Source organism: Haliotis cracherodii, unplaced genomic scaffold (genome assembly GCF_022045235.1).
Source record: "Haliotis cracherodii isolate W230 unplaced genomic scaffold, xgHalCrac1.p SCAF_16, whole genome shotgun sequence".
Classification (NCBI taxonomy): domain Eukaryota; kingdom Metazoa; phylum Mollusca; class Gastropoda; order Lepetellida; family Haliotidae; genus Haliotis; species Haliotis cracherodii.
The window spans coordinates 14,999,049-15,013,428 of record NW_027266271.1 but is presented as its reverse complement, the minus strand read 5'-3'; the positions used below and the strand labels follow the sequence as shown (position 1 = coordinate 15,013,428).

Sequence of the window (14,380 nt, the reverse complement as noted above, 5' to 3'; positions counted from 1 at the left end):
ACAGATGAAGGATGTGGTGTCAGGAATGAAAGGTTGTGAGGTCAGGGGTGGAAGGTTGTGGGGTCAGGAGTGGAAGGTTGTGGGGTCTTGAGTGGAAGGATGTGGGGTCAGGCATGAAAGGTTGTGAGGTCAGGGGTGGAAGGTTGTGGGGTCAGGAGTGGAAGGTTGTGGGGTCTTGAGTGGAAGGATGTGGGGTCAGGCATGAAAGGTTGTGAGCTCAGGAGTGGAAGGTTGTGGGGTCTTGAGTGGAAGGTTGTGGGGTCTTGAGTGGAAGGTTGTGGGGTCAGGAGCGGAATGATGTGGGGTCAGGAGCGGAATGATGTGGGGTCAGGAGCGGAATGATGTGGGGTCAGGAGCGGAATGATGTGGGGTCAGGGGTGGAAGGTTGTGAGGTAAGGGGTGGAAGGTTGTGGGGTCAGGAGCGGAATGATGTGGGGTCAGGAGCGGAATGATGTGGGGTCAGGAGTGGAATGATGTGGGGTCAGGAGCGGAATGATGTGGGGTCAGGAGCGGAATGATGTGGGGTCAGGAGCGGAATGATGTGGGGTCAGGAGCGGAATGATGTGGGGTCAGGAGTGGAATGATGTGGGGTCAGGAGCGGAAGGTTGTGGGGTCAGGAGTGGAATGATGTGGGGTCAGGGGTGGAAGGTTGTGAGGTAAGGGGTGGAATGATGTGGGGTCAGGAGCGGAAGGTTGTGGGGTCAGGAGTGGAAGGTTGTGGGGTCAGGAGCGGAATGATGTGGGGTCAGGGGTGGAAGGTTGTGGGGTCTTGAGTGGAATGATGTGGGGTCAGGAGCGGAAGGTTGTGGGGTCTTGAGTGGAAGGATGTGGGGTCAGGGGTGGAAGGTTGTGGGGTCTTGAGTGGAAGGTTGTGGGGTCAGGAGTGGAAGGTTGTGGGGTCTTGAGTGGAAGGATGTGGGGTCAGGGGTGGAAGGTTGTGGGGTCTTGAGTGGAAGGTTGTGGGGTCAGGAGTGGAAGGTTGTGGGGTCTTGAGTGGAAGGATGTGGGGTCAGGGGTGGAAGGTTGTGGGGTCTTGAGTGGAATGATGTGGGGTCAGGAGCGGAAGGTTGTGGGGTCAGGAGTGGAAGGTTGTGGGGTCTTGAGTGGAAGGATGTGGGGTCAGGGGTGGAAGGTTGTGGGGTCTTGAGTGGAATGATGTGGGGTCAGGAGCGGAAGGTTGTGGGGTCAGGAGTGGAAGGTTGTGGGGTCTTGAGTGGAAGGATGTGGGGTCAGGAGTGGAAGGTTGTGGGGTCTTGAGTGGAATGATGTGGGGTCAGGAGCGGAAGGTTGTGGGGTCAGGAGTGGAAGGTTGTGGGGTCTTGAGTGGAAGGATGTGGGGTCAGGAATGAAAGGTTGTGAGGTCAGGGGTGGAAGGTTGTGGGGTCTTGAGTGGAGGGATGTGGGGTCAGGAATGAAAGGTTGTGAGGTCAGGGGTGGAAGGTTGTGGGGTCAGGAGTGGAAGGTTGTGGGGTCTTCAGTGGAAAGTTGTGGGGTGAAGGGTGGACAGTTGTGGGGTGAGGGGTGAAGGGGTGTAGAGTAAGGCATGGCAGGATGTGAGGTTAACATTGTTCGATATCCATGTTGGCCGTGCCGACCCAGGCAGTCGTGTTACCTGTCTGCAAGTGTGGGCTTCAGCACATGGAACCTCTCCCTTGCATCGCTGACAGCAACGGTGCCGCCTCCAAAGTACCGCTTGTGGAGCAGGGGAGCAGCATCAGCCCGGACCAGGAGGGCACCTGTGAACAGGTATTTCTCATGAGATAAAAAAGATAACATTTATTCTACCATGAACGTGTAAATTACTTGATTCTGATTGGTCATCTAAAAGTTTCAAATCACAATAACCACCTCTGATTGAAACAGCCCATTTGATGACCTCATCGAAGCAGTAGCACATTGAAAGTTACGTTTCTCAGTTATTGTCAGTAGGCAGTGAACAGTTCACAAAAAACAAAGTTGCACTTACTGCGACATTCAAAGTATGTATGGCAATACACTTTGGGCAGAAAACACAATAACAATTGAAGAAGAGTATGCATTTCAACTTTTCAGGACCACACACAGCTTGGGACTTGGCGCTTTTCTGTAGCTGACTGTGACATCATTTTTTACATCACAATGAGCAGAAATAAACAAGTAGAAGTCGTTTATTGTTCAATAAAACACTGCAGGGAGAATGAACCACAAGGGGCGCAGTTGATTCACTAATCCAGATTTATTTATTCGGATACATACCTAGACCAGTTGGAAAACCAAAGATCTTGTAGAAAGACAAAGTGACAAAATCAGGCTTGTATTGTTTCAAGTCCAGCTTGCAAGTGCTCACATAGCTGGCAGCATCTAGAACCACATACCACTTCCCTGGCAACTTGCTCTGGAAGCCCATGTCCCCTTGCTGGACCCTGTCTATCCAGCTCAAAGGATATTTTTTTCCAGAGAAGTTAGACTGTGCTGGATATGCAAACAAATTACACTGTCTTTTTGATTGATCTTTTGTTTGCCTTTCATGGCATTCAGAGGACACATGATGCTTTTCTCCCAGACTAGAAATATCAGCAGTTGGCAGGATTGCAGTATGGTCAACTGATGATTTCTCGGTTTGATCATTGGTTTGGCTTTGATTAGGTTTGGCAACAAATGGCTTTTGGTTGTCATGGTTTGATTCTGGTTTGTTTTGATCAGTAGATTGACTCATGTGGATCTGATTAAGGTGATGTGGGATTTCTTGATCCAGCTCCCCCTCGTCTAGGCAGTATATCCCGGACACCTTGTCACAGACCAGCTCCCGCATCCCCTGCACTGACGTGTGATTGTCCAGGAGGTACACAAAGCTGGCACCGACATCGCTGGCCTGAGATGTGTCTTCAGAAGTAGTTGCATCATGGAATGTAAATGTCTCGGCGATAAGCTTCAGTGCCTCGGTGCAGCCGGATGTGAATATAACACTGTACTCTTCTGTTGAGGCATTGAAAAACTGCAACACCCTGAATGACAAATAACATGGAGCAACTGAAAACATGCATATTTAATATTTGACATGAAACATCAATGACACTGGGATTTCACTGTAATTTGTGGGTGTATCTGTGTATCCTGCATCCTGTAAGATAATGAACATATGAGAGAGAGAGAGAGAGAGAGAGAGAGAGAGAGAGAGAGAGAGAGAGAGAGAGAGAGAGAGAGAAAACACTTTGAAAGGCACCCTTTCAGCCCCTCTCTCTGATAAAGGAAGTGTTCAAAGCTTTGTGAAGAAATACCGAATTTTAATCTTTAGACCTGCCCAGGAAACAACCATGAAGATGCCACACATTCAAACAACAACTTTCACTTTACCACTATGAGCGTACTCAAGTCTTGTGAAGAAATATGGAACAGGTCTTGACTTTTGCCGTGGAAACAAAATGATTACAGACATCTAGACAGACCCCCAGACAGACATACTGACCACTACCCTTTTGATAAAGTGATTTTACAGCATCAATGACAAGATTCTCAGGAGTGAAAGGCGCAGGAACAAAACAGAGTTATTCCCCTTTGACTGCTCACATTCCTGAAAGACTCCATCAGAAAAGACAAGAGCAGATTTAACGTACATAAACTTCACATTGCACTGGAAAACACACTTAAATAGAAAACCTGAGACAAAATATCCCTCACAGTAATTATTCGTAATCCTGCTAACATATACAGAAGTATGACAATGAACAACGATCCCAGGAATCCTGTCTGGTGTTTAGCTCTAATTAATAGCATCCCTCCGATATGGATTTTTTAATCAGAAAATTATCCTAAACATGTACAAACACAATTAGGAACAGAAATCTTGAGACAAAGCTATTATTTGGGATTGAAGGATCAAGGACCACAAAGCCAGGTACCACTAATTCACCAATGTGCCCTCTGAGTAGACAATTAGAAAGGTTGTCACAGGAAGATTGCTACAGTACCAACTTTATAATAACCCACGATGGACAAGCCCAGCATTAATAAGAAAATGGCCAGATAATCAAACCACTTTGCAACCAGAACAAAGATTATTTTGTCTCAGAAAGGATCATTCTGACTGTGCTTTCAATCCGACATTGTATGTTTCGACCTAAATTGGTTTGACATTTGAAACAAGAGGATTTGTTTTTATGGCTTGGAAGCAGACTGAACGGAAGAATGGAAGAGAAACTACTGAGAATGGAAATCAATTCATGTTGGTTCATTTCACTGCATTGTCGTACTTTCTTGCTGCTTAGTTTGATTCTTATTTTAAAACCGACATCTGGATTTCTTTTATGTTGTACAAAGAAGCTATGAAAATGAATGACATCATGCAACTTGATGAAGAAGTCTACATTTTGTACATAAATCAAAGTATTTATACACTTCAACGGAGAAGCAGCTCCTTGGTACGTTTGTAAGATTAAGATTTGGTTTTCTAAGATTGGAATAAAATGAAAGTTATAATCATGCACGGCACTATTGCTAGTCTGGTAATAACTTAAAATGCCCAAAGGTTGACACTTCAGATGGTTGTTGTGTTCTTTTAAAGTCTTGAAACTACTGATAGCATCCATGTGAGAGTGAGTCTGTCTGCCGACATCTCCTCCCCTTCTAACACAATACCATGAAGTGTCTGGCTACTTGCAGAGTCCATGATTGAGTGATTCTGTCGATGGCCCCTCCCCTTCTAACACAATACCCACAGAGGACTGGCTACTCGCAGTGTCCATGAGTGAGTGAGTTTGTCTGTCTGTCTGTCAATGGCCCCTCCCCTTCTAAACAATACCATCAGAGGTCTAGCTACAGGCATAGTGTCCATGAGTGAGTGAGTCTATCTGTCTGTCGATGGTCCCTCCCTTTCTAACACAATACCCACAGAGGACTGGCTACTCGCAGTGTCCATGAGTGAGTGAGTCTGTCTGTCTGTCAATGGCCCCTCCCCTTCTAAACAATACCATCAGAGGTCTAGCTACAGGCATAGTGTCCATGAGTGAGTGAGTCTATCTGTATGTCGATGGTCCCTCTCTTTCTAACACAATACCCACAGAGAACTGGCGTCAAGTATTCCCTTCTCTTCACAAACCACTACCCAAACACTATCTGAGCGAACCCAATCCTCTATCACACCTACGAATCCCGGCCCATGGAGGTGATTGAGCAAATCTGTTGATGGCCCCTCCCTTCTGACTCAATACCTGCAGTGGTCCTAGAACATGCATCATCACCTGTGTTATTCTGTACTCTTCCCAGGAGACAAGACAAACACCTCATTAGGTCCCTCATGTGAGTCGTGTTCTGTTATTAATCTATATTCAGACACAAGTAAACGAAGGTACCTGTTATATAAAGAGTAAAAACCTTCTCAGAACCTGAAGCCTACCATTAAAACAGAGAAGAACCTCTTCAACATTTTTGTTTGGATGTAGATCAGGTTTGCAATGATTGCCGAATAATGGTAAATCAGCACAGAGACAACGCCCAACTTGCAGTCAAGGATGAACTCCAGGTTCTTATGATCTTTTAAGCATATGGAGTTTTACCAAAATAAACTTTACCAAATGAATATTATGCCAATGCTCAGGTAATCTGGTGGTGAAATGGGGTCTAACACAGGCGTTCAAGATTAGTGCACTTATATAGCGATGTGTGTGGCGTGGCGTGGCGTGGCGTGGCGTGGCGTGGCGTGGCGTGGCGTTGCGTTGTGTTGTGTGGTATGTGGTGTGTGGTGTGGTGTGGTGTGGTGTGGTGTGGTGTGGTGTGGTGTGGTGTGTGGCATGGCGTGGCGTGGCATGGCGTTGTGTGGTGTGGTATGTGGTGTGTGGCGTGGTGTGGTATGGCGTGTGTGAAGTGTGGTGTGTGTGTGTGTGGCTGCTTGTACTCGTCCAGACTTTAAAGTGTGAGCCCACTGAGATACCATGCTCCAGTATAACATGATTACCCTACTCAGACACAGTATACTGACTCCAAGCCAACGAATCCTTGTTTTAGCACCTTAATGCCGAGCGCAAGGCAGGTCAACAACAAGTACCATATTTAACATGGTATGACATGGCCAGGGTTAGAACCCCTGACCTTCCACTCTCCAGGCAGACACTCTGCGACAAGACCAGGGAGGTGGTCTATCAGAGAAAGCATGTGATGTATCATATGATGTTATCAGAGGGAATAGCAGTGAGACAACATGTCATGTATTCAGATGCACTATCCACAAGACCATGGAGGTGGTCGCTCAGATACATGTAGCGCCCCTGTTGAAGTATCACACTGCATTTACACATCATACTTTCACGCCCCAACACGTTTACAAACTTTGAATGTGTTACCTTGTATGAGGACAGGTTAAGGCCCACAAACAAACATTTACCTTTTCATATTTTCTGTTTGATCTCCAACGCGTCATACCAAAAACATTGAAAGATGGTACTTGTTGTTACCGTGCCCGGCACTTGGCATAATGGACAAGAAGTGGTCTGTTTGGATTCAGTATACTGTGTCTGAGGTCGGTAAATAATTGAGTCTGGACCAGACAAACCAGTGACTGACATCATGAGCATTGATCCACGAAATTGGGATACAATGACATGCATCAACTGAGTCAGCGAGTCTGACCACCCAATCCCGTTAGTCGCCTCTAACGACAAGCATCGTCACCTTTTACAGCAAGCATGGGTTGCTGAAGACTTTTTCTACCCTGGATCTTCACGGGTAGCTATATAAGTGAAATAATCTTGAATGGGATGTTAAACCCTATTTCACCTCACCTGCTATTTCCAGACTCACTTTTTAACAACTTCAATGACAATTTGTTTTAACTTAAATCTTAAAAGATTTGTGGATAACACAAGTAAGCTAGATGTGTGATGATGTAGTCAGGCATATCATATAGCAGCCTCAATCTGTGACAGAATACAACAAAGTGAGCTCGTGGTTGGGTTGACATCACTTGATCAATATTTCAGCGTATCACTGGATATCAGCATCATGTGGGATGAAAGCCAAAGTGACCCCGACATTAGACGTTTACCACATAGGTGAAACCACGACCCGGGTACGGTGTAACAAACCTAAACACATAGTACAGGGGAACCCGGATATAAACCCGGAACCAATGTTTCTGGTAGGTCCAAGGTTCACATCTTCCCACAGAACACTGCAGTCTTAGAAGACTGGGCCCTCATGCTCCTCAAATCCAACAGAAATTCTCCCTAAATAGGCCTCATGGGAATTTGGGAAACAAGGGTCCTATCTGGTAATCCTGGATAAGTTCAACCGACTCCCAAGACGTGTTTGAGACAAGCAGCAGGCGGCACACAGAAGTTGAGCCAACATATTTAGTGTGTAACAGGTAGAGAGGGTGTACGCATGTTGTGCATGTGCAGGTCATGATGATGAAATTTATTTGCTCATAAGACAATAAAGAGGTCAGTGTGACAAGTTGATAGCAGAATTTTTAGCCAAGACATGCACATATCCATATCATAATACTTGTCGTGGACCACCTGCTGGTGTAATGGTACCCATCAGTGCCAGGACCTCATACATAGTCATACAGGGTTAATTGTCAGGTCACATGTCAGAATGATGAGATCTGATTGGTTCATGGGATCTTGATAAAATACAGTGTAACCTGCCTTGGAGAGGAATAAATTTCTCATCGGGGGAAAAAATCCCTTATACCCTGCCATGAGGACTACAGGCTGCACGTGCATTCTGAGAGACAGAATAAATCCTTTATACCCCGATTCAAAGCAAAAAGCTGCACGCTTTTTCCGAGCCAATGGATGTCACGTGATAAAGGGCAAACTAATCTCAGCTCAATTGAGCAGCTGTTTTCTATCAATTTGGAATATATTTGAATTATTTTACAATGTCATATTAAAAAATGTCGGTTTCGCCGTATAAAACCTAACGCGGGACGCATAAAACCCCATGTACCCCTCATGATTCTGCTACAACTTCACGTGATCTTGAATAAATATTATGTATCGTGCCCGGGATGGATATAAATTTCTGAGTCGGAGAATAAATCTCTTATACCCCACCAAGATGAAGACAGGCTGCACATGGATTTCTGAGAGGCAGAATAAATCCCTTATACCCTGCTTTGAGTCAAAAGGCTGCATAAAACCCCATGTAGCCCTCTTGATTCTGCTACAACCAATTTATCTTACCGACTTGTTTTGATATGACATTGTAAAACAATTCAAATACATTCCAAATTGATCAAAAACAGCTGCTCGATTGAGCTGAGGTTAGCTTGCCCCATGTCACATGACATCCATTGGCTCAGATAAAGTGTGCAGCTTTTAGCTTTGAAGTGGGGTATAAAGGATTTATTCTGTCTCTCAGAAAAGCATGTGCAGAATGTAGTCCTCATGGCGGGGTATAAGGGATTAATTCCCCGCTGAGGCATTTATTACCCTCCAAGGCGGGTTACACAGTATTTTATCAAGATCATGTGGACCAATAAGATCTCATCATTCTGACATGGAGGTTTGATCAACATTCATCTACCTGGGGTACAGAGCCTTGGGATTAGAATGTATATACTTCTGCCTGGGGTACTGTGCCTAGGAAATAAGAATGTATATTCTTCTACCTTGGGTACAGTACCCAGGGATCAATATAAGGGTAACGAGGTCTTCCATTAACTGCCCGATGAAGGAGGGCAGTTGAAAAGACTGAGGGCTTCTGCAAATGATAATGCCCTGAAAAATAGCGTTACCATTATTATAGTTAAAATGGATGGAATTTGTTATCAAATAAAAAGAAACAACAATATCGGTCTTCAAAACTTTTACTGCAGTCAACACGAATGTCACTGACCCACTTTTACAAATATGGAAACGTCATAGAACAAACCAGATGATGTCCCTATTGAACTTGACGTCACCTATCCCTATCCTATGACGTCACCTAAAAACGGGCATGATAACGGTGGCCCACTCATTTTTGATAACATGCGGGCGGTTTAATGATAATTCTATCCATTTTAGCTACAAGAATGTATATTCTTCTTCCTGGTGTACAGTGTCCAGGGAATAGGAATTTATATTCTTCTACCTGGTGTACAATACCCAGGGAATAAGAACATATATTCTTCTTCCTGGTGTACAGTGTCTAGGGAATAGGAATTTATATTCTTCTACCTGGTGTACAGAGTATACAATAAGAATAAATAGTTTTTTACCTGGGGTACAATACCCATACTGCATTGGCTCTTGTGTTTAACACTAAAGGTCTTAAATCTTGTTGGCAAAACCAAGAGGCACTAGTTCTATCCATGTTATTCTGTGTTTGAATCTTAAGACTAAAAACACAAAATTAACTTTATCCAAATTTCAGAAAAATGCTCTATCCTAAATGCCAGATATTTTTCAGTATGTTATAAGAACAATCATATTAAACTAAAATCTTGCAGGGAATGTCAAGCACAAGGTTCACCTTTCTACTGAAGATGCTAAAAACTTAATAACTGTCCAACCATTGTTTGTTTTTTAACTGCATCATTAACATCAACAGTGAACTAAGTGACACATGGTTTGAACAAAGTTACATTTAACTACAATTTTCCCGTAATAACTCTAGTTTCCATCATTCCTACATAAATGCCACATTCCCGAGATCCTCTCAGTCAAGATAATTAGCAGTCATTAAGACATCAATAACATCGCGTCCCAAAGGTGTCAGTGGTTCAGATACTATCTGTCTACAACTGACCCTAATGAAGAGGCCACCTATGTTTGGCAGTATGTGTGGCACGAGAAACTTGTTAACGATGTACCTCACCTGGTCAGGTGAGAGAAATCTGTTACCGATGTGCCCTCCCTCAGGTACTAATTACAGGTATCTCACTGAAGGTCATTTGTTTCAGTGAGGGTGTCAGTAGAGGTCAAGGATTTATCTAGCATTTCAAACTAATGCCCTTGGCAGGCAAACTTGGGAGCGGGGAAAAAGAGAAGAATGTTTTTATCCAAAATTGTGATGAATTTCAATAATACTATTGCATAGAATGCAGATATATTTTAACATTGCATTCAAAGCCATTATGTAAATTTAAGTATTAGAGCTCTATTCTCTTTAATGGACTCTACTGAACTTCCAGGAACTAAAACCTATCAAATAATCATTGAATTAGGAATTTTGAAATCCAATTCAGGATTTTTCACTAACATTTTCTGCAGACGAGGAACCCAATATTGCGTAGATAAATCTCTATAGGAATGTGCATATAAAACATATACTGTAGTGTTTCCAATATACGACATCTTTTAGCACAGTCCATCGTACAGTTCTGAAGCAGGGGCTGACTGTGGCTTATATAGTCAACCTGTTCAGAGACCAGAAAGTCAACAGTGATATAGACAAAATAAATCCCTATTTACATCTCTCCTTAATATTTTTTGCAGATGCCAATAATTCTTATTCAGTGATGGTAAAACTGACATTTTAGCTGTGAAAGCAAGGGAAGAAATGCTGAAAATTTGTGGACTCATTTTTAACTATGTGGATGAGTTGGACCCAAATATATTGGCTGTATAATATGTATAGAATACATATTTTGACTGTTTGAATAACGTGATTACTTCCCAAACAGCTTGACCCCTTCTGTACCTGTATCTGATTTGGTCGATGGTGTCTGTAGTGAGGCGGCTACTCTGACTGCGGGAGTGAGGGTTGCCGTAGACGTTGTTAAGGAGATCCTGGTGGAACGCCTCCAGCTGACTCCGTGCATAAAGTGTGGTGCCAACATGGTCTACATAGGTTAGTCCTGAAATGACAAGAAATATCGGTGAGTGAGTGGGTGCGATGGAGAAAGGGAGAAAATGAGTGAAAGTGAGTGAGTATTGTTCATGTTCAAAATTAGTGTCACCCCCAAATTCCGTTCTTAGTTGAGATGGGCTCTTGAGACCATGGCCCCTTGGCCCTTACCAGGCAATGATAAAGTTAAGACTGTGATGGGCTTCTGCTGATGAACATCAGCCAGCACCTCAGCAGGAGTCATGGCCTGTTCCACACAGAGATCTCTGCGGTCTTTGTGTGTTGAGACGATTGCAACACAATCATAGTTCTATGATTACTTTGAGGAATGGGTCCCTTGGTGCTGTTTTTCAAAATGATCTTAGCCATAAGGTTGTCGTTACTCCCATACCTTCCATAACGGAAACTTACGACAGTCTTAGTACTAAGGTTGTTTTGTACAACACCCTGGACTCGAATACTTTGGGCACAATGAAACACAGTGGTCACATATTGATGCATGCATATATATTAGTGACACCTTTGCTTTGAGAACATTTCATCGGTTACTGTAATGCTTTTATTGATATTTAATAGATGCATGGCTACAACACATGTCTCATAAACCAAAGTTTTCTTGATACTAGAGATATCTATTTTAACCATTGGATTCCCTTGTAGGTGTATTCTCTAGTCTAGGAGACAATCTCACTTTACCCATGAGAGGAATAGAACCTTAGTGTTTGGCATAATGAGCCACTAGTTTACCCACTAGGCCACCCATAGTCTCTTACACAACAGAACTTCCTAAACAGTATATATGTATATACACCTCATGAAGATCCAAGTTAGAATTGATCTACGGGATCGGGTTGTCAGACTCTGTGACTTGGTTGATGCATGTCATCATATCCCAATTTGCACAGATCGCTGATCATGATGTCAATCATTGGATTGTCTGGTCCAGACTTCATTATTTATAGACTGCTGTCAAGTAGCTGGAATATTGCTGAGTTCAGCGTTTAACAACAAACAAACAAAAACATGTAAATGTAAGCGCAGAAGCCTGTGTGCAAGTCTACTGCAGCATTGCAGTCAGCAGCGTCTGCACACTGGAATATTCACCCCACAAACACAGACAGCTTGCTTCAGCAACTAATATCTTCCTATCATCCATATTATGTGTCTGAAAAATCATGTCGGCATCGAATCCAGACCAATTATTCCTCAGAGGGATAAATCTGTCTGAACTGCTGATACCATGCAAACAAATCTCCTCAGTCTATAGAGCACTTATTATTCCATGCACATTCTAATATCAACAAATAACATCCATCACAATGCAGAACAAAGTTGGAAAGCCCTAGTGGGGCATGTGATATAGAACCGTATGTCCCGTCTGAATACTGACAGCCCTGATCATATAAAAATCTGGATGGTGATAACTGACGAGAGACTCCATTGAAGGTCTTAATGGATCATCAAAGAAGATTTTAAATATTGATCCCTTGATTTTATATTTATATAGGATAATGAACAAGCTAGACAAGTCCCACGGGATTTTTCTATTTCTACTTTTTATCAATTAGGGCTAAACGCGAGGAAGATGATTTGTAAAAGACCTGAACAGCCACTAGAAACCCTCTTCACAAAGCTTATTCCTCCTCAAATATAACTTTCCAATCTGGTTCAGATGATATCAAATATTTGTAATTTGTACTGAAGTATCGACTAATCAACTGATGGGAACATCATTGTTTGAAACATCAAATTACTTGGAAGTAGCCAAGCGAACTTATAAAGGGGGGTGACACTGGCTGAGTGACTGACATAGGCTTTACGCTGCTTTAGCAATATTCCAACAATACCATGGCGGGAACATCAAAAATGGGCTTCACGCATTGTACCCATCAAACTCTGAATTTTGGCATGACGTGCAAACACTTTAACCACTCGGCTACCTGACCGCCCCCGCAATGGCTTAAGGTGATGAAGTTACTTTCAGGTACTGGCACTGAGTCCTTCACTTTAATATTAAGATTAATATTCAACAAGGGCAAAAGTGAGCATGGCTCACTAATACCCCAGACCCGCCTAGCAGTTTCAGGTGGCTGTAGAACCAGTCCATCACGCTCAACTTGCCCTGTGTGAGATGCCTGATGGAAGTCACTCTGTTTCATTAGAAAATGGATAGGGTTAGGGTTTGAAAATTCATAAAAAAATGGAAAATTAATAAAAACATTTTTTTTCTTTTGACTGCACCCCTCCATATGATTATATGTACTAAGTTTGAGATGAATCCACTGAATAGTTTAAGAGAAATTGCGCGGACAAAGTTTTCGGACGGACAGAACCTTGGTATAATTAACATGAAGCACATAAGCTATAGATATACCACTTTATCTTTCAATGATACACAAACTGACTCATGTATGTCAAGTGTCACGGCATACCTGATTGTCCCTATCAAAAGTGGAGTAGTATATATGGATAACAACTGTGATTGCAAGTAGACCTGGTGGGTCTCCAGGTTAGAATTGGTTCTCAACAACTGATGGGGGTCATAAGAGGTGACTGAATGGATCAGGTGGATGATTGTGTGCCATTGTGCCCTGACTGCTCTTAACATGAATCACTGGACTCGGTTATTTACAAGCTGCCATCATAGTGCTGCACTATTGCCGTAAACAAACAAACAAACAAACATCATTGGCACATAAGGGACCGGTCATTTATGGGGGGAGGCGGTTGGCTGAGAATCAGGAGAGTGTCATAAGAAATAATACACATATATTGGGAGGGTCATGAAAAAATGTACAAGGACATGGGGAGGGTCATCCAATATGAGACAAGCATAAGGGGAAGGTAATTATTTTCTGTACGATAGTGCATGAAAAACACTCTGACCCACCCACCACTGTAATAAATGACTGGGTGCCATTGTACGAAACAACCTTAGCACTATGACAGTTGAAGTCTATGTTAAAGTATGGGAATCATGACGACCTTAGTGCTAAGATCGCTTTGTGCGACGGCACCTTGGTCCCTAATTATCATGAACATTACCTGGCTTATTACCTCTAAACCATGACAACTCAGAACATATCATCCCAAACTTCCAGTCAGGAAGCAAAACAAGAATTTCCCCATTGATTGGTCATTACATTGACAGGCATGACACCAGAGCTGCAATCTGTTTTTCCCTTAATGACAACATGGTGTTGCAGTGTGACATAAATATATCCCATAATATCGCACAAACAACTCACAAGGCTTTCAACTGTTTTTCACAGATGTCCAAAACGCCAACAACAATCCTAGAATGCAATGACTTAATAGCTACAGACACTGTAATGTGTGTTTCTATGTCTAAGAAAGCACATTAATAATTTTAGTAGGCAGCTGTACATAAAAACTGTCCATAATGTTCTTTGAATGGTCATAAACCTACTGTAATGGGTTGTTTCAAGGCATATCTTCACAACTGTCTACCTTGAGGGAAAAGACAAGCATAAAAGTATTACCAGAAAAAGGTTTGATCTTCATCCCACAAGGAGCTGTGATACACGTATGACACACGTTCAATAATCAATAAGGCAACACCTTTTTTACACCTTGGTTCATGAAAGCCTCAGAATTTTGAAACAAG

At 42.9% G+C, this 14,380-nt stretch overlaps 1 protein-coding gene across 1 annotated transcript in view; it reads right to left on the bottom strand.

Annotated features, from left to right (window-relative positions):
- The window catches only part of LOC139463409 (molybdenum cofactor sulfurase-like), a 62,047-nt gene that overhangs the window by 8,128 nt on the left and 39,539 nt on the right, over positions 1-14,380 (bottom strand). Inside the window, exons 2-4 of the mRNA XM_071244666.1 lie at positions 10,606-10,762; positions 2,236-2,984; positions 1,613-1,736 (exon numbers count right to left, since the gene is read on the bottom strand). Coding sequence (XP_071100767.1) covers positions 1,613-1,736; positions 2,236-2,984; positions 10,606-10,762 — 1,030 coding nt within the window. The remainder of the gene's footprint in view (positions 1-1,612; positions 1,737-2,235; positions 2,985-10,605; positions 10,763-14,380) is intronic.